This window comes from Hyperolius riggenbachi, chromosome 2 (genome assembly GCF_040937935.1).
Source record: "Hyperolius riggenbachi isolate aHypRig1 chromosome 2, aHypRig1.pri, whole genome shotgun sequence".
Taxonomy (NCBI): Eukaryota; Metazoa; Chordata; class Amphibia; order Anura; family Hyperoliidae; genus Hyperolius; species Hyperolius riggenbachi.
Genome location: NC_090647.1, coordinates 442,436,183 through 442,463,990, shown reverse-complemented (window position 1 = coordinate 442,463,990; position 27,808 = coordinate 442,436,183). Strand labels below are relative to the sequence as shown.

Genomic DNA, 27,808 nt, shown 5'->3' with positions numbered 1-27,808 from the left:
ATAAGGCAGTTGTCTCTACGCGGGTGTTGGCCTTTCCACAGCTCAATTTTTGGCGGCAGAGAGTACAGATGGCATTGCTCTGATCTGAGGCAGACACATTAAAAAATGTCCACACCGCTGTGCCCAGGGGTGATGGCACTATGGTGGCGTCAGCAGCTGACGTTGAAGGGCATGTTGGCTGGCTGTCCATAGGTGGCAATACATGTCGCCGGACACTGCCACCAGCTGTTTCTGACGACGAGCTCCATAGTGTCGCCTAACTCAGACATATGAGGTGGTTTAACTTCGAACAGACCTGCCGGGTGACCTACCTCTGGGTCTGCCTCTGCCTGTTTTCTCCATATCAGGAAGGGATGAAGTGAAAGGTATGCACTGACTTGACTAATACAATGTGCAGTCACACAGGTGCAGTGAAAGGTATGCAGTGACTGGTATTACAATACAATGTGCAGCTGTCACACAGGTGCAGTTATCAGGTATGCACGGACTGGTATATTAAACAGCGTGCGGTCGCACAGGTACTGTGAACAATTATGCAATGACTAGTATTACAAATGTGCAGCTGTCACACACACACAGGTACTGTGAACATGTATGCAGTGACTGGTATATAATATAACACTGCTTGTGGTCATGTAGATGCACTGAACAGGTATGCAGTGATTGATATCAATACAATGTGCAGCTGTCACACACACACAGGTACCATGAACAGGTGCAGTGACTGGTATATAATATAACACTGCTTGCGGTCACGCAGGTAGGTGCACTGAACAGGTATGCAGGTATTGGTATTACAAATGTGCAGCCATCACACACACAGGTACCGTGAACAGGTAGTCACTGAATGTGCTGGGCCTGGCAGTGGCACAGTAGGAATTACCAAGGGGCCAAGGGCCAGCTGCGACTGACTGACAGGGCTGTATATGCAACAAGTGTCTGTGGGACACACACACACACACACACACACACACACACACACACACACACACACACACACACACACACACACACACACACACACTGAGTGAAATGGCTGACACTGCCTGCCTTTTATAAGGGTGGGGGCTCCAGGAGGGAGTGTAGCATGATTGGCTACCATGTGTCTGCTGACTGTGATGTAGAGGGTCAAAGTTGAGCCTAATGATGTAGCATAGGAGGCGGGTCGAACTCACATAGTTCACGGTCAACCAGCGAAGTTCACACGAATCGGTTCACTGGCGAACCGTTCGGGCCATCTCTAAGTATCAGCAGATTCTGGAGACCAATGTCCAGGAATCAGTGACAAAGCTAAAGCTGCACCGGGACTGGATCTTTCAACAAGACAACGAGCCTAAACACTGCTCAAAATCCACTAAGGCATTCATGCAGAGGAACAAGTACAAGGTTCTGGAATGGCCATCGCAGTCCCCAGACCTGAATATAATTGAAAATCTGTGGTGGGAGTTAAAGAGAACTGTCCATGCTTGGAAGCCATCAAACCTGAATGAACTAGAGATGTTTTGTAAAGAGGAATGGTCCAAAATACCTTCAACCAGAATCCAGACTCTCATTGGAACCTACAGGAAGTGTTTAGAGGCTGTCATTTCTGCAAAAGGAGGATCTACTAAATATTGATTTCATTTTTTTTTTGTGGTGGCCAAATTTATGCACCTGCCTAATTTTGTTGAAACAATTATTGCGCACTTTCTGTAAATCCAATAAACTTCATTTCTCTTCTCAAATACCACTGTGTGAGTCTCCTATATGATATATTTAACTGACATTGTTTATGGTAACAACCATCGATTAATACAGGAAAATCTTGATGATTATCAAGGTTGCCCAAACTTTTGCATCCCACTGTAGATCAATCAATTGTGATAAGTAGTTATGAAGTTATTGGCGAATGAATGGGAGGTGAAAATTGCTCGGATAATTTCAACAGTTATCACCTACTTTTTTATTAAGATCACAACAGAATCTCATTAAGGGCCCTTTTCCACTAGCGCGTTTGCGCTAGCTGAATCGCAAAACCGCAAACCGCTAGCGATTTTACAATCGCTACGGTTTGCTTTTTAACATAGGAATCGCGGTAGGTCATTTCCACTACCGCGATTCGTTTTTTACTTGATCGCGATCGCGCCGCGGAGCGACTTTTGCCGCGATTTTGCTATGCAGTGCATAGCATAGCAAAATCGCGGCCGCAAACGTCGGGAAAACGGTGGAATTGCGATTCAGCAATCGCTAGCATTCAGCGCGAACACTAGCGACTGCTAGTGGAAAAGGGCCCTGAGAGTGCAATACATTTTCACTATTGCATCATATTTGGTTTCATCCGGCAACCTTCGGAGTTAAATGCACTACGGATAAAACTCACAAAGAGCAGAAAGCAGGTTGCATTTGAAAGGGAAAAAAATGCAATACAAGCTAAACGTAACCCATTTCAAATGTATTTTAACAAGGTTTTATTTTTAAAATGACAGCTTCCAATAAGCTACGACTTCCCATCTCCTAGGGTGTTGCAACAGAAGCAAGTTAAAAGCAAAATAAATAAAATATCACTGCTTCTGCTCATAAAACCGAGTGAATAAAGACAAAGTGGCAAGCCAGCCTAAACACACTGTATTCACTCTTACCCCGGGGAAAAATAAACTAAATGAGACCAATCTGCTGACGCAAAATTATTTGTATAAGTTCAGCAAATGTTCACAGCTTGTTAAATGTGCTGGCCGTGCTGAGAAATGAAGGACAGGAAGATTAACCGATCCTCACAGCACAAAGACCTTAAATACACTGTAATGAGCATCCCGTCAAAAACAATAAAAGTTTGTGCTTTGGTACATATCTATGTAGGAAGCTGGTGGGATTATCACATGGAATGATCTTGATAGCATCTGAGAATATCTGCTCAAAATAGATCAAACATTTCTGGTACTCAGTGGAGCCTCCCTGTTCCCAGATACAAATCCACTCAGACTTTGACAGGTACATTTATAAAATAGCACAAATGATGTGAAATGCTTAAGCAATGCATTCTGCAATGTTTTTCTGTTTGCTATTTTTTGGCCGAAAGCTTATTTTTATTCATTTTTAGTTAGCCAATAAATGGTATCATCCTGGTTTAAGACTTCTTGCTATTTGCAAAAGAAGTGACATCTAAGTTAAATTTTCAAAGTGCTAATCTAACAGTACAATCCAGCCACATTTAGCTAGAATGTCTAATCCCTCTCATCTGTGACTAATCACACATTGTAATTTGATCTCTCAGCTGTGTCAGCTGGCTCCCATGGCAAAACAGCTAATTGGTAAACACAGTATGTTAATGTCTGCTTCCATGAAAGTAGGAAGTAGACACTGCAGATTTATTGCAGGTGCTGTATGGGCTGTAAAAAAAAAGGTTTTTCTTTAAAAGGTTAGTGTAATGTTGATTATCTTTTAAAGCAGAGAGGAAATTCTGAGTTCAGGTCCGCTTTAAAATAGGGTTGTATACTTTGCACACTCTCCACTGGTAATATGCCATCAGCAAGGTGGTGCATTATTTTACTGGCATTACTTAAAAACTAATTTTTTTTTTACAATTTTGCTTTCTTATAGCGAACCTTAGGGAAAAAAAAAACACAGGCCAGATACCTCTGTAGAGAGAAGCTTCTGGAAAGTCCAGAAGCTTCTCCAGTTCTGCTGATGCCCTTGCACATATCCCTCTAAGCATATCCAACAAGATTTTGCAGCAGGAGAACAGAGGCGCCAGCAGAATAAAAGTGGATCTGAGGCGCTACACCTGCTATTGCTGGAATTCTGTTTTGTCCCCACGTTTATTGCCTGATGAAGCGGGCTCAGCCTGCATAACGCGTTGCACTTTTGGGGTACTATATAATAAATGTGATTGCTACTTTTCAGACAGTCTTTCGTGTCTGCTTTATGGAGGCAAGTCCACCACTTCCTCCAAACAAATTTTAAAGGTTTTATCCACTTTTATTCTGCTGGCGCCTCTGTTCTCCTACTGCAAAATCGGGGGGTGATCTACCCCTTTTTCTCATCTTCAGAGAGCGACTTCTTAGCCCTGAGTGAGGACAGGTCTAATCTCCTCACCTGCTTATACAGTGGTTGCCTGTGTGGTGGTAACCCACGTTTGTGAGTATATTCTTCTCACTGATTTGCCTTACTTCGTTTATGTTTTAACATACACTATATTGGGCTCTCGGTTTCTCTACATTTTATATCCAACAAGAGCTTGTTTGATTTGCTCTCCTGGCCACAGGAGGGTCCATGTACAAGTGTGATCATACTGCGCACGTGTGACTATGGTTCACACATGCCTAGTGGAATGAAAATGCGCATGTGCAGACTGCACTGGCACGTGGCCAGCAAGAAGAAACTCGCACTTCGATGGAAGCGCAGCTATGAAGCAGAAGAGTCTAAGGCAGCAGCGGTGAGCTCGAGGAAGTTATTTTGGTATATACTGTATCTATTTTTTTCCATCACAGGTCTGTTTTAAAATAGAAAAACAGAAACTAATTGCATCTTGATTGAAATTAACAGGCTGTTGTCCAATTCACATGCGGGGCTAAAAAAAACAAAAAACTAAACAAACAAACATTGGATAGCTTGCATCAAAAAAAAAAAGTCATGCATGTGTGCGTGAGCCAGCAGTAGCTAACCCCTGGATGCAACATTAAAGAACAACTATCAAATAAACTGTCCTTCTGTAAACCCCACATACTTATAGAGCTTTTAGCCAGCAACACTAGAAAGCTTTTCAGAGGTCTCGTCAAAGACTGTGCGAAAAAAATGCTTTGTTTGTAAACTGTTGTAACAACTAGTGTTGGTGGGGAGGGGGGGGGGGCACAGAGCTGTACTATATAGATATGGAATTCCATTATGTGGTGTATTTTTTTGAAAGCATGCTAACGTCTCTTTTTTCTGATGGTACCACAGTTTTTTTGCATGGACAATTCAGTTTGTGTGTACGGACACCGTGAGCATAATAGGCCTCAAGTTTTCACAAACTGAAAGTTCGAATAGGCCCAAGTAGTATATGAACTATATGCGATGAGGATACCATGCGTAATATGTTCTGAAATTTGAACTGGCGGCAATATATACGTGATCATATTGGTCCCTACTGTTCTGCCTCTGTGAGAGTATTAAAAATGTTTACCTGATCGTCATTTCGACGGTATACTCAGGATACCTCACGTTTCTTACTGGAGGCTTTGAGGAGTACCACCATGGTCTATGATATATAAGGCGAGGGTTTTTATATTAAGGGATGGGGCATACAGGTGCATTCTAAGGGTGGCTTGGTGATCACTGATATATAAGCTTGGACTAGCTTTTACCAATCTTTTTTCTAAAAAATTCAATAAACAATTTATATATTTTTGCAATAAACAAATCGCTATGAATTTTATTCTATACTATTAGTGTGCGACATATACTGGCTTGGTAGTTTTGTGTTTTTTGTCGATGGTTTGATGTTGCCAGTGTCTGCACCTATTGCTCTGATATTTTTCAGATATAACCTTGTATAAATCGAATTTATATATAATTTTTGTAGTACTTAATCAATTGTCACCTGGAGTGGGGAAGTCCCTTTTGATCTGAATATTGGGACAGGGAAAAACTTTGAAGTCTGCAAATTGCAACAGGAAAAGCCTTGAAATTCGCATGTCACAGCTAGCCCAGATGTGACAAGGGGCTGGGCAGCCCGTGATGTCACAATCTGGGAAATTCCGTTAGATTGTGGGACTTGTACCCTCAGGCCCCAAATGGGCCTATAAGAACCTGCACAGGTCCTTCACAACTGGTAGCTCTCTGGAGATAGCAAAGACGCTAGGGCTAACCTGGTTTCTGACCAGACCGCATGCTCCACGCAAACAACGCCCAGATCTATACGCTGGTAACGTTTTTTCCCTTTTATTTTTGCAACTTGTCTTGTGTGCATCGTTGTAACTTTTATTTTGTAACTTTTTACTTTGTTTTTGCAAATCTTTTGTATATATTATTTTCTGCATTGTTCCACTTTTTTTCCTGGAATATTACATCGTTATTTAATAAGTTTGACTTCTGCTGTACTAAACTAACACTCATAGCCTAGAAGAGACTGAAGTGTAACTGTGTATAAGTCCATGCCTGATTGTATGACTGAGCAACACTACCGTATGAGATTGTAATTGCATTGTGTGTATGGGGCACTTCTGTGCTCGACAGCAGACTGGGAAGTCTCGGAGTGTCTAACAGTATCGTTCGGAACGACTGTTAGTGGTTTTGCTTCACTACAGTGTAAGATTGCAATTGTGCGTGTGTGTGCGTGGCGTTCTCGTATTTGGACTAAAGCGCAAAGCTGACCAGAGTACGAAACCGCGGATTGCGTGCTGAGCACTCGACAGCTGAGTGGACGTGTCTAGCAACAGCTAGTGGTGGCAGTGAGAAGTGTTTAAGGGGTCCCAGCCTTGTTTTTAGCTTGAATAAGGCTGCTCCCCGCTTGGTCTGGTCAAACCCGCAGTCGGGAACCGTATACGCAGGCGTGCCGCGGGACGGTTCCTGACAATGAGAACAGCTAAGGGATTTTTAGATACAGAGAAGGATCTGAAGAGTAGGGGGGTTTACTTTATTCCTGTTCTTGGATGCTTACCCCTCCATTCAAAATTAGCTCTTCCTGGCTCTGTTTACTTTATACTGCCAGGCAGAGAACGAGAGACACAAAGGAACACACATAGCTGCAGCTGATGAGTTATGAACACACTATTAAAAGCTCTATTTCTGCTTTCTATCATTCTGAAGAGATTCCAGTTACAGTTTTACTGCTAGTGAGGACTGTCTATGTATGCTGGATGCGCTGGGCACAGTCCTCCATAGTAGTGCCCACAGTGAAAACTGTTCTCTGTGAATGTCATTTTCTTCACAAATGAAAAGATGAAAAAAAAACCTTTGTATTGCTATTTGTTAGCAATTACTGGAAATATATAAGGCATTTAGGATTTTAGTTAACTTTGATAGTTGCCCAACAGTACATGTTTTTCAGAAAACCACAAACATGCACAGGTGGGGTAATTAGCATCTCAGCAGAGCTGATTAACTACCTCTGTGGATTTCCACATAACATGTACTGTTAGTGGGCCTTGAGGACAGGTTTGGGGAACACTGCTTTAAAGTATTTTACAGGGTAATTATGCACTGCTTGGTAACCACTTGACACATGTGGCTACAAACACTCCCATTCGGTTACATTATTTTTCAACTAAAGGCACTGAATCCCATCAATTGGGCACCTAAATGGAGCACTTAATGTGCTGTTCATGTGAAAGAGCCCTACCCCCCAATGGATGAGTGTCGTAGACAAGGCTTGAGGTACTGCAAAGCCTTTAACAGAAACTAGTAAGGATAAAAAGTTTATACATACCTGGGGATTCCTCCAGCCTCAGCCACACGGATCGCTCCCACACCGCCGTCCTCCGTTTTCTCCCTCCGCAGTACCGGGTCCCATAACTTCAGCCAGTTCTACGCATGTGCAGTGCGCTCCCCTCCATCTCTCCGACGGAGGGAGCGCACTGCACTTGCATCAACTGGCTGCGACTGGCCGAAGTTACCGGACCCGGTGCTGCAGAGGTGGGAGACTGAGGACGGCGGTGTGGGAGCGATCCGTGCGGCTGGGGCTGGAGGAATATGTATAAAACTTTTAAAACTTGTAAGTGTACTCGTCTCTGGTACACTTAAAAAAAAAATCTGTATGTTGTTTTGAAAATGCAGATTTAGAAAGAAAGGCAATATTGCCCAGAACAGAGATTTTACAAGTCTCTGTAGGCATGAAGGAATGATTCAATAAGGCTTTGTTAAAATGTATGACATTTTGGATCACCAGTTGTACTGTGCTTAGAACAGTAAAGTGGAATTCAATATGCAGAAATGCTGTAATTATTTCAAATTTTGAGTACTGTGGTGCTATAAGACAAAAACACTTAAAGAGAATCTGTATTGTTAAAATCGCACAAAAGTAAACATACCAGTGCGTTAGGGGACATCTCCTATTACCCTCTGTCACAAATTCGCCGCTCCTCGCCGCATTAAAAGTGGTTAAAAACAGTTTTTAAAAGTTTGTTTATAAACAAACAAAATGGCCACCAAAACAGGAAGTAGGTTGATGTACAGTATGTCCACACATAGAAAATACATTCATACACAAGCAGGCTGTATACACCCTTCCTTTTGAATCTCAAGAGATCATTTGTGTGTTTCTTTCCCCCTGCAGCTATCTTCCACTGAAGTGTCAGGCTGTTTCTTACTGCAGAGTGCAGACAGCTCTACCCATATGTAATTCATCAGTATGTGAAAGCCCAGCCAGCTCAGAGGAGGATTTATCCAGCTTGTAAAAGATGAGAGAAGAGAGAAGCTGCCCTAATCTAAATAATACACAGGCAGTGTGCAAAGAGGGGCCTGGAGGGGGGAGATGCATCACAGAACCACAACACTGAAGAACTTGGCAGCCTTCCAGACACAGGCTGACAAGTCTGACAAGAGAGAGATAAGTTGATTTATTACAGAGATGGTGATAGTAGAAAGTGCTGCAGTAAGCCAGAACACATTAGAATAGCTTTTGGAACTTGTAGGATGATAAAAAACAGGATGCAATTTTTGTTACGGAGTTTAAAGGCAAGCTGAAAGAGTATTCCTATATTTTTCTTGCATCCACATCGTACTTAATCCAAGAACAATTCCACTTAAATACACTACACATCTAATTTCATTGGTATGCACACACAACAAGGAACATATTTCAAGCACTTGTATACATAAAGAATAAAACATATCCATCAGTGTATGGGCCTTTGCGTCATGTGTGGGCTCTGGCGGAAGTAGCCAAACCCAATCGGGTCCACTCTACTGTGAAGATGCGAGCTATATCCACCGGAGCCCAGTGGAAAGTCATTACTTTGCCTGTGTGCAGTGGCAACTGCTTTATTTTTTTATGCCTATGTCTGGAGATCCCAGCACCAGCAGTCCTTTTTTGTGCTTACCGCATTGCGTCGCATTGGCCTCATTTACTGCAACTCATCGCAATGGCCATTAAAGCCAGTGGAAATTGGCACATTTCCTGCAATGCAATAGAAGTGCTCCAGCTGACGCAGAAGCTGCAATAAGTTACTGTGCACAGCACTAAGTTACTATGCACAGCACTGAGAGCAATTAAAGTCATTGGTAACATGCACTTTTTTTTTAATTTTGGTGCATTTGCAATGCCGATGCAGATATTCAGATGACCAACTTCCTGTCCAGCAGTATACAAGTGACTGAAGGATGAAACTTTTTGAAGGCAGGTTGCCTCCAATTTCCCCATCAAGCAGTCAGCCACATATACAAAGTGTGCAATGCTGCAGCACCTTTTTTTTTTCCCCACACACAAATCACACCGCACCAATGTAAAAGGACCCCAAGAAGCTTAGCAAAACAGCCAAGCCCCTACATTGTTTATAAGTCAATAAAGATGGAAGCCACCGTATTCCTTGTATTTCAGATTCCCGTTAAGTCCTGACAAACTGTAAGGCCAGGCAATAGAAAGCATATTAGTGAGCAAAGATACTACTGCCAGAATCCATTTCCCTTAGCTTTACCAAATTACCTATAGCTGTTTTCCAGCAAATCAAATGAACAACGGTAAATGTCCATTTGTGTTTTTATGTGATTTATACTAAGAGGTTTTATATTTGTGTATTCATAGCACAATATGACATTACAAAGTCCAGAGCATCATATTTAAACTATAGTACTCGGCTTTCAGGCAAAGATTGACAAGTTTCACCAAAACCAGTATACTGTCAATTCTATTTGGCTGTAAGTGCAAGTCTACATAAAAGCCTAACATTAACTCTCAAGAAAAGGCGATCTCCATTAGTGAAGATATTACACAACTTAAATTGCAAACTCAGTATGCTCCTAAGCAATAGAAAAAATAAAATAAAAGCAGCTGATTAAAATACATTTTATAAACATAAGCAGAGCTGTTTATGGCATGTTAAATCCTTTTTAAGGGCTACTTCTCCTTTACACACTATTCTGGATAAGTTGTTTTTCTGAGGTACGGTATAAGATAAATTATCAGCTTTGTGAGTTGTGTTGTTATCAGCTTTTCCTTGCCTTTCTTGAGCCGGATATTAAAAGTTTTCAAAATACAAAACGGACTGTTCTCTATTTTGTTTGTTTGAAGGGGGGGAAAAAGCACTAAGGCTGTGTCTGTGGTCCCAATGCAATAACAGATAAAAACCGTGTTGCATGTGAATCTTCTGTCGCTCTGTATCACACGGAGTTTACTAGCCAATTAAATTGTTAAGCAGATGTTTATGATACCTGTGCAAGTTCTAACTCTCCTTGCACAATAAACTAACATTACAAAAAAAAGTGATTTTGACCCTAAAGGTGCGTACACATGCGACTATAGTCGTTTGAAACGATCGTTCCCCGATCATTTCAAACGTCATCATCGTTTGAAAAAAAGCAGCCAACGACCATGAAGTCGAACGACGGACGAGCTAGATCGTTCAAAACGAACGATCTAGCTTGGCGGATTTTTCCCAACGACGAACGTTTGCAAAAGTAGTACATTGTTGGAAACGATCGTTCGTACTAGGCCTGACATGCGCATATCACTATTTCTCCATGGAACTTTTCATTTTTATGCGCAGGCGCAATAGGTGCTTTTATGTTGTGTAACGTTCGTTCTAACGATGTGATCGTTACACACCTTCTACAACTAACTTTACTTCGGTCGTTCTTTCGTCAATTAAAAGTTCGTTCGTCGTTGACAACGAACGATCGTTGTCGCATGTGTGTACGTAGCATCAGTGGCTAAAGTACAGTCTTCTGAACCAGCAAAAAAAACCAAAAGGGTGGACTTGCAGTACTAGGCCCCAGACTATACTACATGGCAGTGGTTCTAACTAGGATAATCAACTGAAGCAGACTAGGAATGATCAAGGGGATGAAAATATCCTTGCATTCAAATTATATGTAAATTATATGCAGCTTGCAATTAGACCAATCAGAATTACTTCCTGTCAATTTTTATTGGTCAAAGTTCAAGCTACATTTACTTGAAATCTGAATGCATGGGAAAATTATTTGCATCTCATTCATTATCCCTAAAACAGAAATTTAGAATTTAAGCAGTGGGTATCTTTGGAACAGAACCAGAGGCATCAAAAAACGTCAAAACGCAAATATTAACCCAAGGAGAGAGAAGTCTCTGGATCCTCCTCCCACTTTGTCCTCTGCCATTGCCAGAGACCCCAATCCTCTTCTTGCACAAGCATGGCCATGCAGCACCTGTGCAAACATGGCTGCACCTGCACAGTAGCACAGAGCCACTTATACATGAGCGACTCTGGATTACAGCACAGGCGCAGTCATACTCATGCAGGCACAGTACACTGTACCCTTGCTTGAAGAGGAGCCCAGCTCCGATGGTCAATCATAAACCCTTGTCAATATTATTTAGGAGTCCCTGCTTGCCAACTTGTGTTTTTGTATCCAAGGTTCGCTTTAGGTAGACTTAAAAGTCTCCCATAATAAAAAAAAAAAAAAACACATTCCCTGGGCACTCAAAAGCCTCATGCACACTTCCTCTGCCAGCATCCGAAGAAGTCCCAATCTCCGAAAAAGTGTTAAAATCCAGCCACACACAAATCTTGCCCTGGTCTTACCAACTAATACCACAACTAATACCAGTTCTAAATAACCTAAACCTTCCTCCTGGTCGAATAAAAATGTGTACTTAGATTAAAATCCTGATTCAGGAAAACATTTAGCCATTGACCTCAATTCACTAAGCAGTTTAGACTAGTCTACAGATGGTTTTTAGTCTACTGATGGTTTGGTGTATTACATTCAGTAATTACACAATTCACAAAGCCAAACACGGAGTAACCACGCCCGCTTTTTCTGACAGAGATTAGACCAGCTGATTTCTGTCGGTAAAGTAATTCTGTGAAGTATTTTAGAAATGAGGATGGAACCTTTTGAATTAATTATGCAGGAGTTTAATTGTATGCAGAGTAGAGCTCATCAGAGGAGAAGGATGTCAGTCATAGCTACTAGTTTGTGAATTGCATCTTTTATTCATTTCGCCTGCTTTACCCACCTAATTACCAAATGGTTTAGACCAGTCTAATAACAGGTCTAAGACATTTGGTAATAGTGAATTCCCCTTTGATGCAACTGACCAAACCATCAGTAGACTAAAAACCCTCAGTAGACTAGTCTAAACTGCTTAATGAATTGAGGCCCATTATAAATTAGATTGCTTGAACCATGCTCAATCCAAACATTTCCCTTTTCACAAGAAAAGTAAAGTAAACAGATTTCTCCAGGAAAGCATCCCCTTTTGTAAAGACAATGAGACTTTAGGCCCATACACACGTCGGATTTTAGCGAACGACCCGTCGTTTGAACGTTCCGTCGTCCGGACGTTTCCGCGTCAAATCCGACGTGTGTACAAACTATCGTTCGGGTGATAAGACTGGTTACCGGCGATCCGCCCGGCGGATCGTTGGTAACCAGTCTTATCACCCGAACGATAGTCTGTACACACGTCGGATTTGACGCGGAAACGTCCGGACGACGGAACGTTCAAACGACGGGTCGTTCGCTAAAATCCGACGTGTGTATGGGCCTTTTATCTCAAATATACTCTATGCTCAACACTGGGAGAGATTGACTGGTGCAAAACAATCTGGTGCTCAGTGGGAGAAAATATTGCTGTTTGCACACAAAGCCATTTCCTCCTTGGAACAGAAATCCGGATTCTAAATTCTCATCAGATGGTATCCAACAGGCTGAACAAAATATATCAAGGTACAGACAGCTGGTGTAGATCCACGGCTAAAACTGGGAAATCTTTACAAATTTTGGAGGGATAGTCTGAAATGAACAAAAAATGATGAGATGGAATCATGAAATATCCAAATGACCCTGCGTTTTTCCTCTTACACTACTGAGTTGTCCTTTAAGGAACAGACACCCCACATATCGATTTCCTTGCCATAACACAAGGCCAATATTACCAGCATGATCAAAGCATAAATCATTTAATATCAGGTGGACTAAAAGCATGATTCCACCTTTCCCCCAGACTTTTACTAACCTCTGAACAGCACTCTTCCAGGTACACATACAGTAGTTTTAGTGTAAAAACACATTCCTTATAATAGTTGTATTTTTTTTTTTTTAGGGGTCATTTTTTTCTTTTGTTGCACAGAAAAGGTGTTAGCCTTACGAAGGTCTTTTCCTGCTTCATAGGAAATCAGTAATTTACACCACTCATTATGAATGTTTGCAAAGAACAGATACAGTATATTCCGGTGTATAAGACGACCCCCCAACTTTTACAGTTAAAATATAGAGTTTGGGGACATACTCGCCGTATAAGACTACCCCTCTCCCAATGCACACCAAATACAAATTTAAACAAAAATCATATACTGGTACTGGTGCTATTTATGTATGTATGTATGAACAGATACTGGTGTTGTACTGTACGTGTTACCGAGTATATAACAGTATAAAGGCGATTGACTGGTTGGATTGGTCAACTCTCCCTCTCCCTAAGCGGATTGGTCAGCTCTCCCTGTCTATCTGTTTATCAGAGTGGTATGGAAGAATAGATTGGGCTGTGCCCATAAAACACGCCTCTTTCACTCTTCTGGCCCACCATTGTAGCCCATTTACCTCCTTCTCTGCCTCTCAGATCTTGCACATGTGTGCCTGTGCAGCTTCACTACAGTCCTCAGCAGCAAGATCTGAGAGTCGGTAACAGGATAGGGCGTATCACTCAGCATCAATGACACCCGGCGTATAAGACAACCCCTGATTTGTCAGAAGATTTTCAAGGGTTAAACGCCCGAATATACAGTACTTGTAAAAGAAAATGTGCTTTTTATGAATGAAATAATTTTTTTGTAGTTTTCAAAAAGGGAGAATCCATAAATGCTGTATACAGATTAAAACTTATTTTGATTCAAAAATCAATGAACACACGTGTACAAATTATTAAAGTTCTTGCTATGGCTAATAGGATGGATGGTAGAATTAATAATAAAATAATTGACCTGACCAGGAAGCTAAATTTATGGACAGCGCTAAGCAAAATGAACAAACCTTCTAGGCTAATCAAACATTTAAAGCAGATTTTCAATGACAGTCTAATTTATACAGTCTATGTAACGTCATGTACGCAATTAGTTCCAGCGTATCACTGGAAGAAATTAAAAAATCCAGACATGCTTTTGTTGCTTCCCTTTGCCTTACCCTGTCACAGACAGAATAGTTGCCTTCCATTTATTCAATTATTTTCCATAGCAAGACCTTTTAAGTGGAGTAATATTCAGAGTAAATTACCAAGGCACTAAAGGGTTTGTCATAATTTCTCTAATTACAATATAATCTCGTTATAGTAAAATCAGATGCAGTAAACATTCATGTATAGTAAAGTAAATGTTCAGGTCCCAGGCAAACACCATTATATGTATATGAGAGAAATGTCCGTTATAGAAAACCCTGATGTAATAGAACTTCAGTTATAGTAAAACTGTTCTTTAACCCTGGAATTCTGTATCTGGCTATAGCGGAAAGTGGGCAGGCGCATACGTCATACGAAAGTCGGAGACCCATAAGCCATGGTCAATGGGTGAGCTGGCAGCCATTTGCAGCCTGCTCGTATCTGCACACTACTCTGGACCTGCGTGGATTACCTCCGCAGCACCATCCAGTGAGACCTAGTCTGCTTCAGTAAGCCGCCAGATTACTGAGGGAATTGCCTGTAGCCTGTGACTTGCTTGTGCATGGCTGCAATGCTACAGTATCATCCAGGTTGCACAGTAATGTAGACAGAAGAGTGCTACCAGTACTGTATCAACTGGTGCATTAACTGGTGAAACCTATGCTTTCTTTGTAAACCGCTTAGATTTTAATGCTGAAGAAGACTTAAGCAGAAAATTAGGTGAAAAATAAAATAAAAAAAAGGAGACGTCAGCGTCTCTTCAAGTTGCGTTTAGAAGAAAAAAAGTGTCAAGGGTGTTGGGCTGTAATTTTAAGGTAAAATAACTGGGTTTATCCAGGACAATAATTGAAAGAGAAACTGGACAGAAAAAAAAATGTAAGTGGTCAAGTCCTGATCTGAAACCCATTCATATGCTGCAGTAGGAGTAAAGTCAGACCATTCAACCTAAATATTCCAAAATATAAATTAACTTGGTACAAATGGGCTGCTTTTGAGTTACAGCATGCTTTAATGTGGCAGTCATTTCACCTCTGACCTCATGGACTTAAACAATACACCTGGACAACTATAGTGTGAACCTCAGCTGTTACTTCCTGGGACCTCCTGACTCTCAGAAGGAGTTTTTCAAATTCTCCAATTATAGAGGCTCCTAGAAAGGGAAGTGATGTGTGGTGGGGGGGTGGCATCAATGGGAGAATATTCTTTGCACCTTGTGACAAAGGGAGTTTTTGGTCTTTTGGTGTGGTTGCTACTGGAGCTGATGCTGGCTGGGTAACGAACTAAGGTTCTGTGTAATGTGATGTGTACATTAGAAGGTTTTGGGAAGCTGCACTAAGACTAGAAATTAATGTATTCACTTTGATGATTGTAGTTTGTAGTTTACATTTTTACATTGTTGAAATATTGTGTAAATCTTGCTTTATGTACCGTGTCAATGTTTGAACATGCATTGCAAGTCTCACTTGCAATATAAAGTTAGTTTATACTTTTGTTCATGTCCATTTCTTTGCTAAACGACCACCTACAACTTGCAGGAAATCAATATTGTTGTATGTATTATTATTATCCAGTGCAATGTTTTCCACAATACCGCATTCTTTGAAAACAGAGTGGGCCTAACTAACTACTAATAGAAAAAAAAAAAAAAGTTGCAGATATAAATAAAAAGCAACCAAACAAAAAAAATACCAAAAAACTGCAGAGGTGGGGACTTTTGTCGTTCAACTATTTTAACTTAAATGAAGCGAAATCTAAGCAATCTACAGAATGCAAAATACATACATGTTGTATGTTGGCACTAGTCTGGTTAAGAGGACCAATGCAGGAAACCTCAATTGGGAACAATTCTCCCATCACAGCACCCTCTACAACATGAAGCATTGTGATTGGCCAAATAGTGTGGGCGTCGTTTACTACAACCTATCTGTCACCTAGCAGTTCAAGAGGGTGCTGTCCACCCATATTGGGGAAATATCCTGATGAGGTTTTCTGCTGGATCTCCTAATCTAGACTAGTGCCTATATGTCGGTTAAAGCGGACCCAAATCAAACATTTTTTTAATTCAAAATATTTAGTTGCACCACTCTGACACATACAAAAATAAATAAACACTCCTTCAAGCCTATGAGCATTTCAGTGCATGCTTTTCACCCTTCTCTTTGCATAACTAGGGTTATACAGGTGGCAGCCATTAGCAATTCCTCCTTTTCTGGACACCATCTACTCCACCAGTTTGCTGGATTATTTGCCGGCAATATGAAAGGAAGGGAGGGGTTTCTCCAATTAATGTAAAATATTTTATATTGGTCATCATGCAGCTGAAAAAGGCTGCTATTTATTATTATAATTCAGAAATACAATCTATTTTCTAAATCTTGCATTTTTAGTTTGGGTCCACTTTAAATAAGGTTATTAGTTTTATTAATGTTAAGTATTAGCTCTTGGAAATGCCCTCAGAAATTTCGTAAAGTGTGGTTTTAATGGTCGGACAATTCTGCCTCATGACTTAGCTACTGAAGTCTGATGCAAATGACATGTGTGTTTATTGATGGGATGGGACTGGACCCACTCACCCCCCCCCCCCCCCCCGGATAATGGTCTGATCCTGTGGTAATTGGTCGCATGATGCACAATTGTAAGGGGGGGAGGAGGTTTAAGGAGGGGGTGTGGTTGGCTGGGTGGAGGGTTATACTGTTGTGTGTGGAGGGTTTTTCACTGTTTTATTCTATGTAAAACTAATAAAATTCAACTGTTAAAAAATGATTAGCTCTCAAAATTATCTTTATACCTAAGAAAAAAGATCCTTCCTCATCACACTTACTTTTTTCTTACCAAATGAGTAAACATTTTTAATTTTCAAAAACAACCGCAAAACTAAATTCATAAAATATATTCATAACATTTTTTCTCTGCAAAATTCTACTCAATTATATCATGCTGAAGTAGGACAATCTGATCATCATACAATCATCTTTCCCATGGACAGTTAATATTTAGTTTTAAGCAATGCTGTTAATGACACTCGTCAAGCTACATGATTATACTCTCAAAAGTGGATTATGCAGTACAGCTCATGCTGAGTAAGCATGCATAGTTACTCAAAATATATTAATGATAGACAGTATACACACCACTGTTTGATGATTGACTTGTATCACTTCATCCCCAGCATGGATCTTCTTACAACGGTCAGCAGGTGACTGGAAAATGAAAGCTTAACTGTAAATCAGAGACCACATGTCTTCCAACATAATAACTACAACTGTATTATGGGTTTATTAAATATTTAGGTAACTAGGCCTAAAAATATAATGCAATCATTCCATTCCCATAATGATACACAATGTAGTGCCAATGGACATTTTAACAGGCCTAGTAGACATTTGCATATTTTTCTCAGCAGTCTATATATTTGGAACTACAGATCAGCTTAACATACAGCCTTTCAATCTTTGACCATGTACTTTTCCACTGCATACCTAACATCTAGCACTAATTCAGTAGGAGACCTTTGGCAAGTCTCCCTTACACTGCTACTGCCAATAGAGCGCGCCCTAGTGGCTGCTGCTCTGGCGCTTTGAGTCCGCAAGGAGAAAAGCGCAATATAAATATTTATCTTGTCTTGTCTATCTATTGCTCAGGTTTGTGAAAGGTTTGCTTTCTCCCGATGCATAAGTCCATGGAGGAGATGGGACGTGGCTGCGGGCAGATGCGGCCGTGCGATAATCTGCAACATGATGCAGGTTCACGGATCGCACCGCTCCGCACAACATGCAGGCACTGGCGTGCATGTGTTTCAGGACACCTGCGGTGCACCTGCTATGTAGCCGCATCACAGCGCTTCTAGTGGAAACGGGCCCTTATGCCCTTAAGCCAGTGTAGCGCACATGTAGGTGTGTCTGGTGACACCTACAACTTCCAGTGATGCACACAAACCAGCAGTATAATGTTAAGCAATTTTATTAGATCAGGAGACCCAGTAAAAAAGATAAAATTAACAATTTACCTTCTAGCAATATGTTCTAACAGATAGGTCATAGCATCTGAACTCACAGTTATGGCAATTATGGAATACCAACAGTTGCTTGCAATGGAATGCAATAGAGAATGACACCTCCAAAGCCTCTGGGAAGGGTTTGGCCCAAAGAAGCACCAGAAAATCCAGAGATGTCAAATCCCAAAATCACAGTAGATTTTTAAGAGCACATTAACCAGTTCACCCACAAGGGTGTTTACCCTAATGGACAAGAGCAATTTTCACCTGTCAGTGCTTCTCCCTTTTATTCCCCAATAACTTTATTACCACTTATCTCAAGAAAATGATCTAACCCTTGTATTTCTTGCCACCAATTAGGCTTTCTGTGGGTAGCACATTTTGCTAAGATTTTTTTTGTTATTCTAAATGCATTTTAATGGGAAAAATAAGAAAATAATGAAAAAAATTCATTTCTCAGTTTTTGGCCATTATAGTTTTAACCACTTAAGCCCAACTGGACGAGATTTCTCGTCCAGTTGGGCTGCGCGCACTCCCGCGGGTCGCGCGCGCTCCCGCGGGCCCCCCCGTGCGCGCCCCCGCTGCTGCCCGTTAGCCCACCGATCAGTGAAAGGGATTATAAATCCCTTTCGCTGATCGGACCCCCCCGGAGAAAAGCCGACAGCGTCTCTTCAGACGCTGCGGCTTTTCTGAGCTCTGGGCTCCTTTCTTCTGCCTGGGAGCGAGATCGATCGCTCCCAGGACTTTTTGATTCTGGCCATCTTGTGGCCAAATAGCAAATTGCACCTAAAAAGAAAAAAAATTACAAATAAACATATAAATATATTAAAAAAAAAACCCTGTTTACCTCCCACACCAAAAAATACCCACATACAAGTTTACATTAAAAAAAAAAAAAAATTACAATAATAAAAAAAAAAAAAAAAAAAAAAATAGTTACCTAAGGGTCTGAACTTTTTAAATATTCATGTCAAAGGAGTATATCAATATGATTTAATAAATTATGGGCTTCTAAACAGTGATGGACGCAAAACGGAAAAAATGCACCTTTATTTCCAAATAAAATATTGTCGCCATACATTGTGATAGGGACATAATTTTAACGGTGAAATACCCGGGGCATATGGGCAAATACAATACGTGAGTTTTAATTATGGAGGCATGTATTATTTTAAAACTATAATTGCTGAGAACTGAGAAATAATGAATTTTTTCCATTTTTTTCTTATTCTTCCTGTTAAAATGCATTTACAGTAAAGTGGCTCTTAGCAAAATATACCACCCACAGAAAGCCTAATTGGTGGCAAAAAAAACAAGATATAGATCAATTCATTGTGATGAGTAGTGATAAAGTTATTGGCAAATGAATGGGGGGTGAAAGTTGCTCGGATGTAAAAAAATTTCAACCCTTCGGGCTTAAGTGGTTAAAGTTAAATCTTCTCCTGTGGATAAAACGGACACATTTTATTTGCCCAGTTGTTCCGATTATTAAACCATTTAAATGATGTCCCGATCACAATGTATGGCGACAATATATTTTGAAATCTAGGTGTTATTCTTCAGTTTTGTTTTTTTTTTGTCCGGTCCACAATTACAAGCCCCTATGTAGTAAGGTAAAAGTAATTTTCCCTCATAAAATGTAGATTACAAAAGCTGAGTCCCTAAGGCAACTATTTATGTATTTTTTTAAAATATTTTTTTTCTACTTTTTCTTTTTTTTTTGGGGGGGTGGGGGGGCGCTTTGGTAATGTAAGTTATTAATTTTATTACTATTGTGTATGTATGTGCCTGCATGTGTAATTTTACTTTTTGGCCACAAGATGTCGCTAGTGAACACTGACGTTATAGGGAGTGTTCACTTTCTTTTTCTACATTTAACTACACTGTGACTGTTTCCTGTTTTATAAATGGACGCGGTTGCTGATCGCCGTCACATCCATTAATTCCAGGCATTGCGATTGGGTAGAGGACCACTCGGTCCTCTTCCCCTATCGCTGAACATGGAATGCCGACAAAAACAGCGGCAGGAGCGGCGCACACACGTGCGGAGTGGCAGCGGGAACACAATGTATTAAAACATCATGTTGCCGTTAACGGGCTCGAACATGACGTTTTAATATGATACAATGTTGTTAACCACCCTGTCTATTTTTTGCGGCGTTCGGCGGTGGGTGGGTTGTTTTAACCTATTTTTTTTTATATCATGTAGCTAGCCTAGCGCTAGCTAAATGATTCACCCCTCCCTGCACCATCCCACCCAGCCATCCGATCACCGTCGGTGATCATACCCAACAGGAAATCCCGCTCTGAACGGGATTTCCTGTTAGGGCTTCCTTCGTCACCATGGCGACGATCAGTATGACGTCATCGATGTCATGACATCAGGGGGAGCCCCCAATCCACCCCACAGCGCAGCCTGGCGGTGATTGGCCAGGCTGCACTGAGGGTCTGAGGGGGCCCTCTTTTGCAGCGTGTAGCGGTGGATCAGCAGCGACAATCGGATTAAACACACAGCTAGCAAAGTGCTAGCTACGTGTTTTAAAAAAAAAAAATTGTGAAAAAAGACCCACCAGGGGCCGAGATATCCACCGCGGCGGTAATGGATGAGCTGAGCTCGTCCATACCGCTAAGGTGGTTAAGTGGTTAAATGACACATGTATAAACAGCCTGTTCTAGTCCAATTCAGATAAACATTTAAGCTAATTTTCCAAACACTGGCCAGTGTTGATCTAAGTAGTAGCCCAGCAGTTGGAGCTCATATACAAATCATTATTTGTAATCCATAAGGAGCTTCACTCAGAAGAGCAACAACAGGAAGATAACGCAAGCTGGATTATTTGATATGTGTGAATGATCCTATTCTGATAGGCCTAGACACCCCAGAGCAGATTTTTAGGCCAATATGGTTGTTTTTGCCTCTAGTCCTCAATAGAAATTGCGTTGCATAAGACCTTGGGAGGCCTGATTATGTTAAAGTCACAATCCTACAGGAATCACTCACAGCTGGCTCTGTGAACCTGCATGGCTGCAATGCAGGCAGATAAGACATACTAATAAACTGCATTCCCAATCAGCTGATTACTGTAGTAATAACACAGGTTGTTTACAGTTCCTTCAGATGAGGCCAGAAGAAACAGAATCATATTTAGTGACCTGCAAACACTCCTGTTCAGGCAGGATGCAGTCACGTCACTGGAGAAAGATTTCACCTCACAGACAGCACAGCTCTGCAGATCTCCATCAGGCTTTTTCCTTAGCTAACTAAAAAATGACTCCCTTTCTGGAACATTCCTTCCTCTCAGAGCTAATACTCAGATTTTCTCTCATTGGTTACAAACTCTCCACAGTATAAAAGATGCTCTCCTATTGGCGAGAGGAATTATTCACCTAGATGTAGGAGGGAAAACTGCAAACGGCAAACTATGCAAACTATTTAGGAATTAGCGGTTTCAGAGCAGATTTCATAGAACCACAAATCCCAGAAATGATTACATGGAGATTATACTTTGTACAGGTACTGAATAGCCATGTTTGCAGGATGGCTACACCAAGCTAAATATTTTCTAAAGTATACTTTAAATTACACCACCCTAAGGGCCCATCGCCACTACTGCAAATCTTCCGAATTTGGATGGGGAAATACAGCTTATTGAAATCAGTAGGTTGCCATCTGATTTCCAAGTGGGTAAAAAAAAATGCAGCATGCGTTCATCAAAATAGTGAACACATTTATGGGGTGGCTACAGGAACTTTTTTTATTCAATAGCTGTTATACAGTACATGCACTGCAGTTACAAAAATGACTAAGGATAATAAAAACAACTAAAAGTATGGTAACCTTTGCATATGCAGCTTAAGGTCCTCTGGATCCTATAACTAAAAGTGCCAAGTGCAATAATATCTAATTATTTAGTAATCTGTAAAGCAATTAAAATGTATTCACTAACAGATTATCTTATACGCAAAGCAAGTGACTCCAAAACAAAACATTTAAAGATCGATACAATTAAGCATGTGTGTCATACATACTTTTATCTGCCTGCTTGTGCGCGTGAGGCTGGCTGTCAATGTGTTTGCTTAACCACTTGAGGACCCAGCCTTTACCCCCCCTTAAGGACCAGCGTGGTTTTGTATGATCTGTGCTGGGTGGGCTCTGCAGCCCCCAGCACAGATCAGGTTGCAGGCAGAGCAATCAGATCACCCCCCTTTTTTCCCCCCTATGGGGATGATGTGCAGGGCGGGTCTGATCGCTCCTGCCTGCCTGAGTGTTGCGGGGGGGGGGGGCACCTCAAAGCCCCCCTCCGCAGCAAAATTCCCCCCTCCCTCTCCTACCTCTCCCCCCTGGTGAATGGGGCTGCACAGGACTCTGTCACATGGTGTCGATCCCCGGCCGCTGATTGGCCGGGGATCGCCGATCTGCCTTACGGCGCTGCTGTAGCAGCAGCGCCGTTCAATGTAAACAAAGGAGACAAACGTCTCCTGCGTTTACATTTAGTCTGTGAGCCGCGATCAGCAGCTCGCAGGCTATTCACGGAGACCCGCTCTGTGATCTAACAGGAACCGGCCGCTCACGCGAGCGGCCTTTCCTGATTAATTAGGGAGGCACCTGGCGACGCAGATGTGCGTCGCTGGTCCTCCAGCTACCACTTTGCCGTCGCACGGTATGAGTGTGCGGTCGTCAAGTGGTTAAGCACCTAATGCATTATGGTTTACAATTTTACAGTGTACAGCATTACGCCTTATGCACATGCTGGGCATGCACCAAAGTGTTTATGCATGCATGGCAAGTTTGGCACCAAACCACTCTGTCTGTCCATAAAAGCGTGTTGCATTCTTTGATGAGTGCGCCATCAGCTTAGGTTAGCCATGACATGGTGCAGCTTGCCTGATCCTGTTTGAGTTCATGTTTTGACCTTGGCCTGTTACTTTATTTCTGCCAAACATTCACCTGACCTTGACCTCAGCTTTTGATCAGACTATGCTTGAACTCTGCTTGCCCTGACCTCAGCTTGTACCTGGACTTACTCTATATTGGTAGCCAGGTATAGGTGGCCTCAGCATAGATAGCCAGGTATAGGTGCCCCAGTATAGGTTAGTCAGACCTAAGTGCCCACAGTATGGGTAGCCAGGTAAAGGTGCCCCCAGTATAAGTAGCTAGGAATAAGTGGCACAGTATAGGTTAGCCAGTTATAGGTGCCCCTGTATAGCCAGGTATAGGTGCCCCAGTATAGGTAGTCAGCTAAAGGTGTCCCCAGTATAGTTAAGCAGGTATAGGTGCCACCAGTATAGGTATGGAGGGGGAACCCACAGGTACACGGAGACTCTAATCAGGAAGTAGTGAGTGGCGCTGGAGATAGAGGAGCCGGTGACAAGTGAATTCCACTTGGAGGAAGCTAGTCGTTTGTACGAGGTTGCTCTATAACAATGCAGTGGAGGGGGGAACATGGAGAGAGAAACCCAATGAAAGGGAGGGAGGAGTCAGGCCCAGCGGGTCCCCCCTCCATCACTGCCCCCCCCCCCCCCCCACACTGTGTTCCAGCTTGCATTTCAACGGTTCTGGAGGTTTGTTTAGCTATGTGTCAGCTTGTTAATAAGAGTTCTGGTTCACCATGAGCTTGCTGGGTAATTTGTAACATGCCAAGCACTGATGGGGATCAACCAGGGGCGTAGGGCCTGTGGTCGCAACGGTCACCACGGCGACCGGGCCCGGCACCTGAAGAGGCGGGGAGGGGCCTGGGGGGCCCATGTAGTGCCGACCGTGCGCGCTATTTCGAGGGGGGAGCCGGAGCCGCGGGGAGGGCAGCCCGACCTCTCCCTCCCTTCCTCTCCCCGGGGCCCCCCCTTCAGATGCAGAGTGCGCGGCGCACGGAAGCGCTGTAGGCAGAACTCACCTCCGTGCCTGCGTTCCAAGCGCCGCTGATCTCCTCCCGCTGTATAGATGCTGATACACACTGCTTCCAGCTAAACAGGAAGCAGTGTGTAACAACATCTATACAGCGAGAGGAGATCAGCGGCGCAGGGACGGAGGTGAGTTCTGCCTACAGCGCTTCCGTGCGCCGCGCACTCTGCATCTAAAGGGGGGGCCCCGGGGAGAGGAAGGGAGGGAGAGGTCGGGCTGCCCTCCACGCAGCTGCGGCTCCCCCCTTCATTATGGGGGGGCACCTACCTACCTACCTACCCACCCTATGCTGTGGGGCAGCTACCTACCTAACCTATCCTGGGGGGGAAGCTACCCACCTAACCTATCCTGGGGGGGCAGCTACCTAATCTAACCTATCCTGGGGGGCAGCTACCTAATCTAACCTATCCTGGGGGAGCAGCTACCTAACCTATCCTGGGGGGGCAGCTACCTACCTAACCTATCCTGGGGGGCAGCTCCCTACCTAACCTATCCTGGGGGGCAGCTACCTACCTAACCTATCCTGGGGGGGCAGCTACCTACCTAACCTATCCTGGGGGGGCAGCTACCTACCTAATCTATCCTGGGGGGGGGGGGGGCGGCAGTTACCCACCTAACCTATCCTGGGGGGCAGCTACCCACCTAACCTATCCTGGGGGGCAGCTACCTACCTAATCTATCCTGGGGGGGGGGCAGCTACCTACCTAATCTATCCTGGGGGGGGGGGCAGTTACCCACCTAACCTATCCTGGGGGGCAGCTACCTGATCTAACCTATCCTGGGGGGGGCAGCTACCTACCTAACCTATCCTGGGGGGGGGGGGCAGCTACCTACCTAACCTATCCTGGGGGCAGCTACCTAACCTAACCTATCCTGGGGGGCAGCTACCTAATCTAACCTATCCTGGGGGGCAGCTACCTAACCTATCCTGGAGGGCAGCTACCTAACCTATCCTGGAGGGCAGCTACCTACTCTAACCTATCCTGGGGGGCAGCTACCTACTCTAACCTATCCTGGGGGCAGCTACCTAATCTAACCTATCCTGGGGGAAGCTACCTAATCTAACCTATCCTGGGGGAAAGCTACCTAATCTATCCTGGGGGGCAGCTACCTAACCTAATCTATACTGGGGGGCACCTACCTCATCTAACCTATACTAGGGGGCAGCTACCTAATCTAACCTATACTGGGGGGCACCTACCTATCTAACCTGGGGCACTTACTTGTCTAACCTGTATTCGGGGCACCTAGCTAGCCTATACAGGTGGCAACTATACTGGCTACCTATATTGGAGGCACCTACCTTACTAACCTATACTGGGGGCACCTACCTATCTAACCTATGCTGGGGGCAACTATTCTGGCTACCTATATTAGAGGCACCCTCCTAGCTAACCTGTACTGGGGGCACCTGTCTAACTTATCTCACTTATACCGCGGTCACCTGCCTATCTAACCTATACTGGGGGCAACTATACTGGCTACCTATGCTGGAGGCACCTACCTGGCTAACCTATACCGGGGGCAACTATACTGGCTTACCTATGCCTGGCTACCTATACTGGGGGGACCTATAGCTGGCTATAGGGATTCGGATATGTGTGTGCGTCGGGTGTTGCCGGGGGAGGGGGGCTGATGTTGCCGTGGGGGGCCCACATCCAGATTCCGCATCGGGGCCCAGAGGTTTGTAGCTACGCCAATGGGATCAACCAATCCAAAACAGTACAGTATGTATGCATGTTGGATTAGTTTGGCTCTGTAACATTAATAAGCTGACACATCATTGCATTTCAGCGGATCTGGAGATGTCTTTAGCTAACAGGGTCAACAACAAGATGATCTGCATATTGAGCAGTGATGCATTGTGGGACACCTCAGAGCTCACTCCAACCTTAATAAACGCAAATACATTCTGTTTTAAGAAGTCAGACAACTTTTAGAGGCAAGTCACTGTTCTCTGCCCCACTTACTTTAATAAGCAGTTTGTTTTCGATCTCCCTAGCAAAATTTACCCATCCTTCCAAAACAAGACATATCTACATGGGATCACCTCATTACCCTTATTTAGCCATTTGAAGTGATTGCCATTACTCTTGTGTTACAACCTTGTTTTAATACATTAGTAGCTGTATTATACTTACATTTTCAGTAGTTCCAGTTATTACATGAAGTCCATCATAAGTAGATTTAATGTACATTCCCTAAAGAAAAAAAAAAAAGGGCACTGAAATATAATGTAACTTCAGCAATACACAGTAATGTAGGCATAACATAAAAACAGATGTCAGTGGACCATTAAATCATTTACTACTTCCCTCTGAGTATTGCCTGAAACAGCTTTACGCGGCCTGACGACTCACAGGCTCAAAAAACAGAGGCATGCCAAGAAAGATTTCTGTATGCAATCAGTGCACCTCATCACAGGTTTTCCTCATTTAACCGGTCATTATCACCCACATGCTGGTTACTATTTTTTATCTTAAGTATACAAGGCATGGTTTAACTCTTAGTTATGTATATCGGACTCCCAGAGGAATTGCAGATCTTTTAAGAGCACTATAGGGAGATATTGTAGGGACTGATAAAGGCCATCAAAACGTGTACAAAATGTGTACTATGGTCAGAGATTTGCAACACGTTTCCTTGAACAAGATTTAACGTCACTTTTTCAGGTCCTGATGATGCGCCACAGTATGTGACGGCGCGAAACGGCTGTCGACCTCCCCACTCGCCTGTACCTCTCTCTGCCTTGCTTGGGATAAGTAATGTATGCCTTTTAACTTTTTCTATTAAAACCTAAGTTTTTATTCAGGGATGTGCAAGGCCTCTTTTTCTATTTATTGGATTCATGACTGTGTTTGGCTAGTTGCACTCCCTCAGTGATTCAACCTCCTGTGCATGGTCACTTTCTCCATTGACTCAAACTGCTTGCAGATGTTGACCTGGCACCAAAGCCACTAGACATCTTAACTACTTGCCGACCGCCCACAGCCGATGGGAGGAGGCAAGGGCTAGGCCCAAACGGCCGCAATACGCCCATCAGCGGTGGGCGTGGTTATGGCGTGGTCATTCGTGACGTGATCAGCCGCCGGCTACAGGCTCCGCCCCCCTCGCACGGTAACCCGCCGGCCGTTTGGAAGCATCGGCAGGTTACTCGCTACCGGATCGCCGCAAGTAAAGTGTATAATACGCTTTGGAATGTATACAAAGCGTATTATACAGGCTGCCTCCTGCCCTGGTGGTCCCAGTGATCGAGGGACCACCAGGGCAGGCTGCAGCCACGCAGGTAAGCACCCAAGCACACTGATCTGCCCCTCCCTTCCCTCTGATCACCCAAAGCACCCCTCAAACCCCCCACTGCCCACCCCTCAGACCCCTGTTTGCACCAAATCACCCCCCTAATCCCCCATCAATCACTCCCTGTCACTATCTGTCAAGACTATTTTTTAGATTGGTCCCTAAACTGCCCCATGGGGGCTCCTGATCACCCCCCCCCACACTCTCCGATCCTCCCCAGTCTCCCCCCCCCCCCCCCGTGTACTGTATACATCTATCCTCCCCTGTAATCACTTGTCAATCACCCATCATTAACACATCAATCACCACCTGTCACTGCCACCTATCAGATCAGACCCTAACCTGCCTCTTACGGGCATCTGATCACCCT

The 27,808-nt window shown here is 43.2% G+C and overlaps 1 protein-coding gene across 7 annotated transcripts in view; it reads right to left on the bottom strand.

The window, feature by feature from the left end:
• The window catches only part of CNKSR2 (connector enhancer of kinase suppressor of Ras 2), a 496,515-nt gene that overhangs the window by 324,777 nt on the left and 143,930 nt on the right, over window positions 1–27,808 (bottom strand). For all 7 annotated transcript variants that reach the window (XM_068270009.1, XM_068270010.1, XM_068270012.1 and 4 more), the window contains 2 exons: window positions 26,283–26,342; window positions 17,380–17,448 (listed from right to left, as the gene is read on the bottom strand). In XM_068270009.1, coding sequence (XP_068126110.1) covers window positions 17,380–17,448; window positions 26,283–26,342 — 129 coding nt within the window. The remainder of the gene's footprint in view (window positions 1–17,379; window positions 17,449–26,282; window positions 26,343–27,808) is intronic.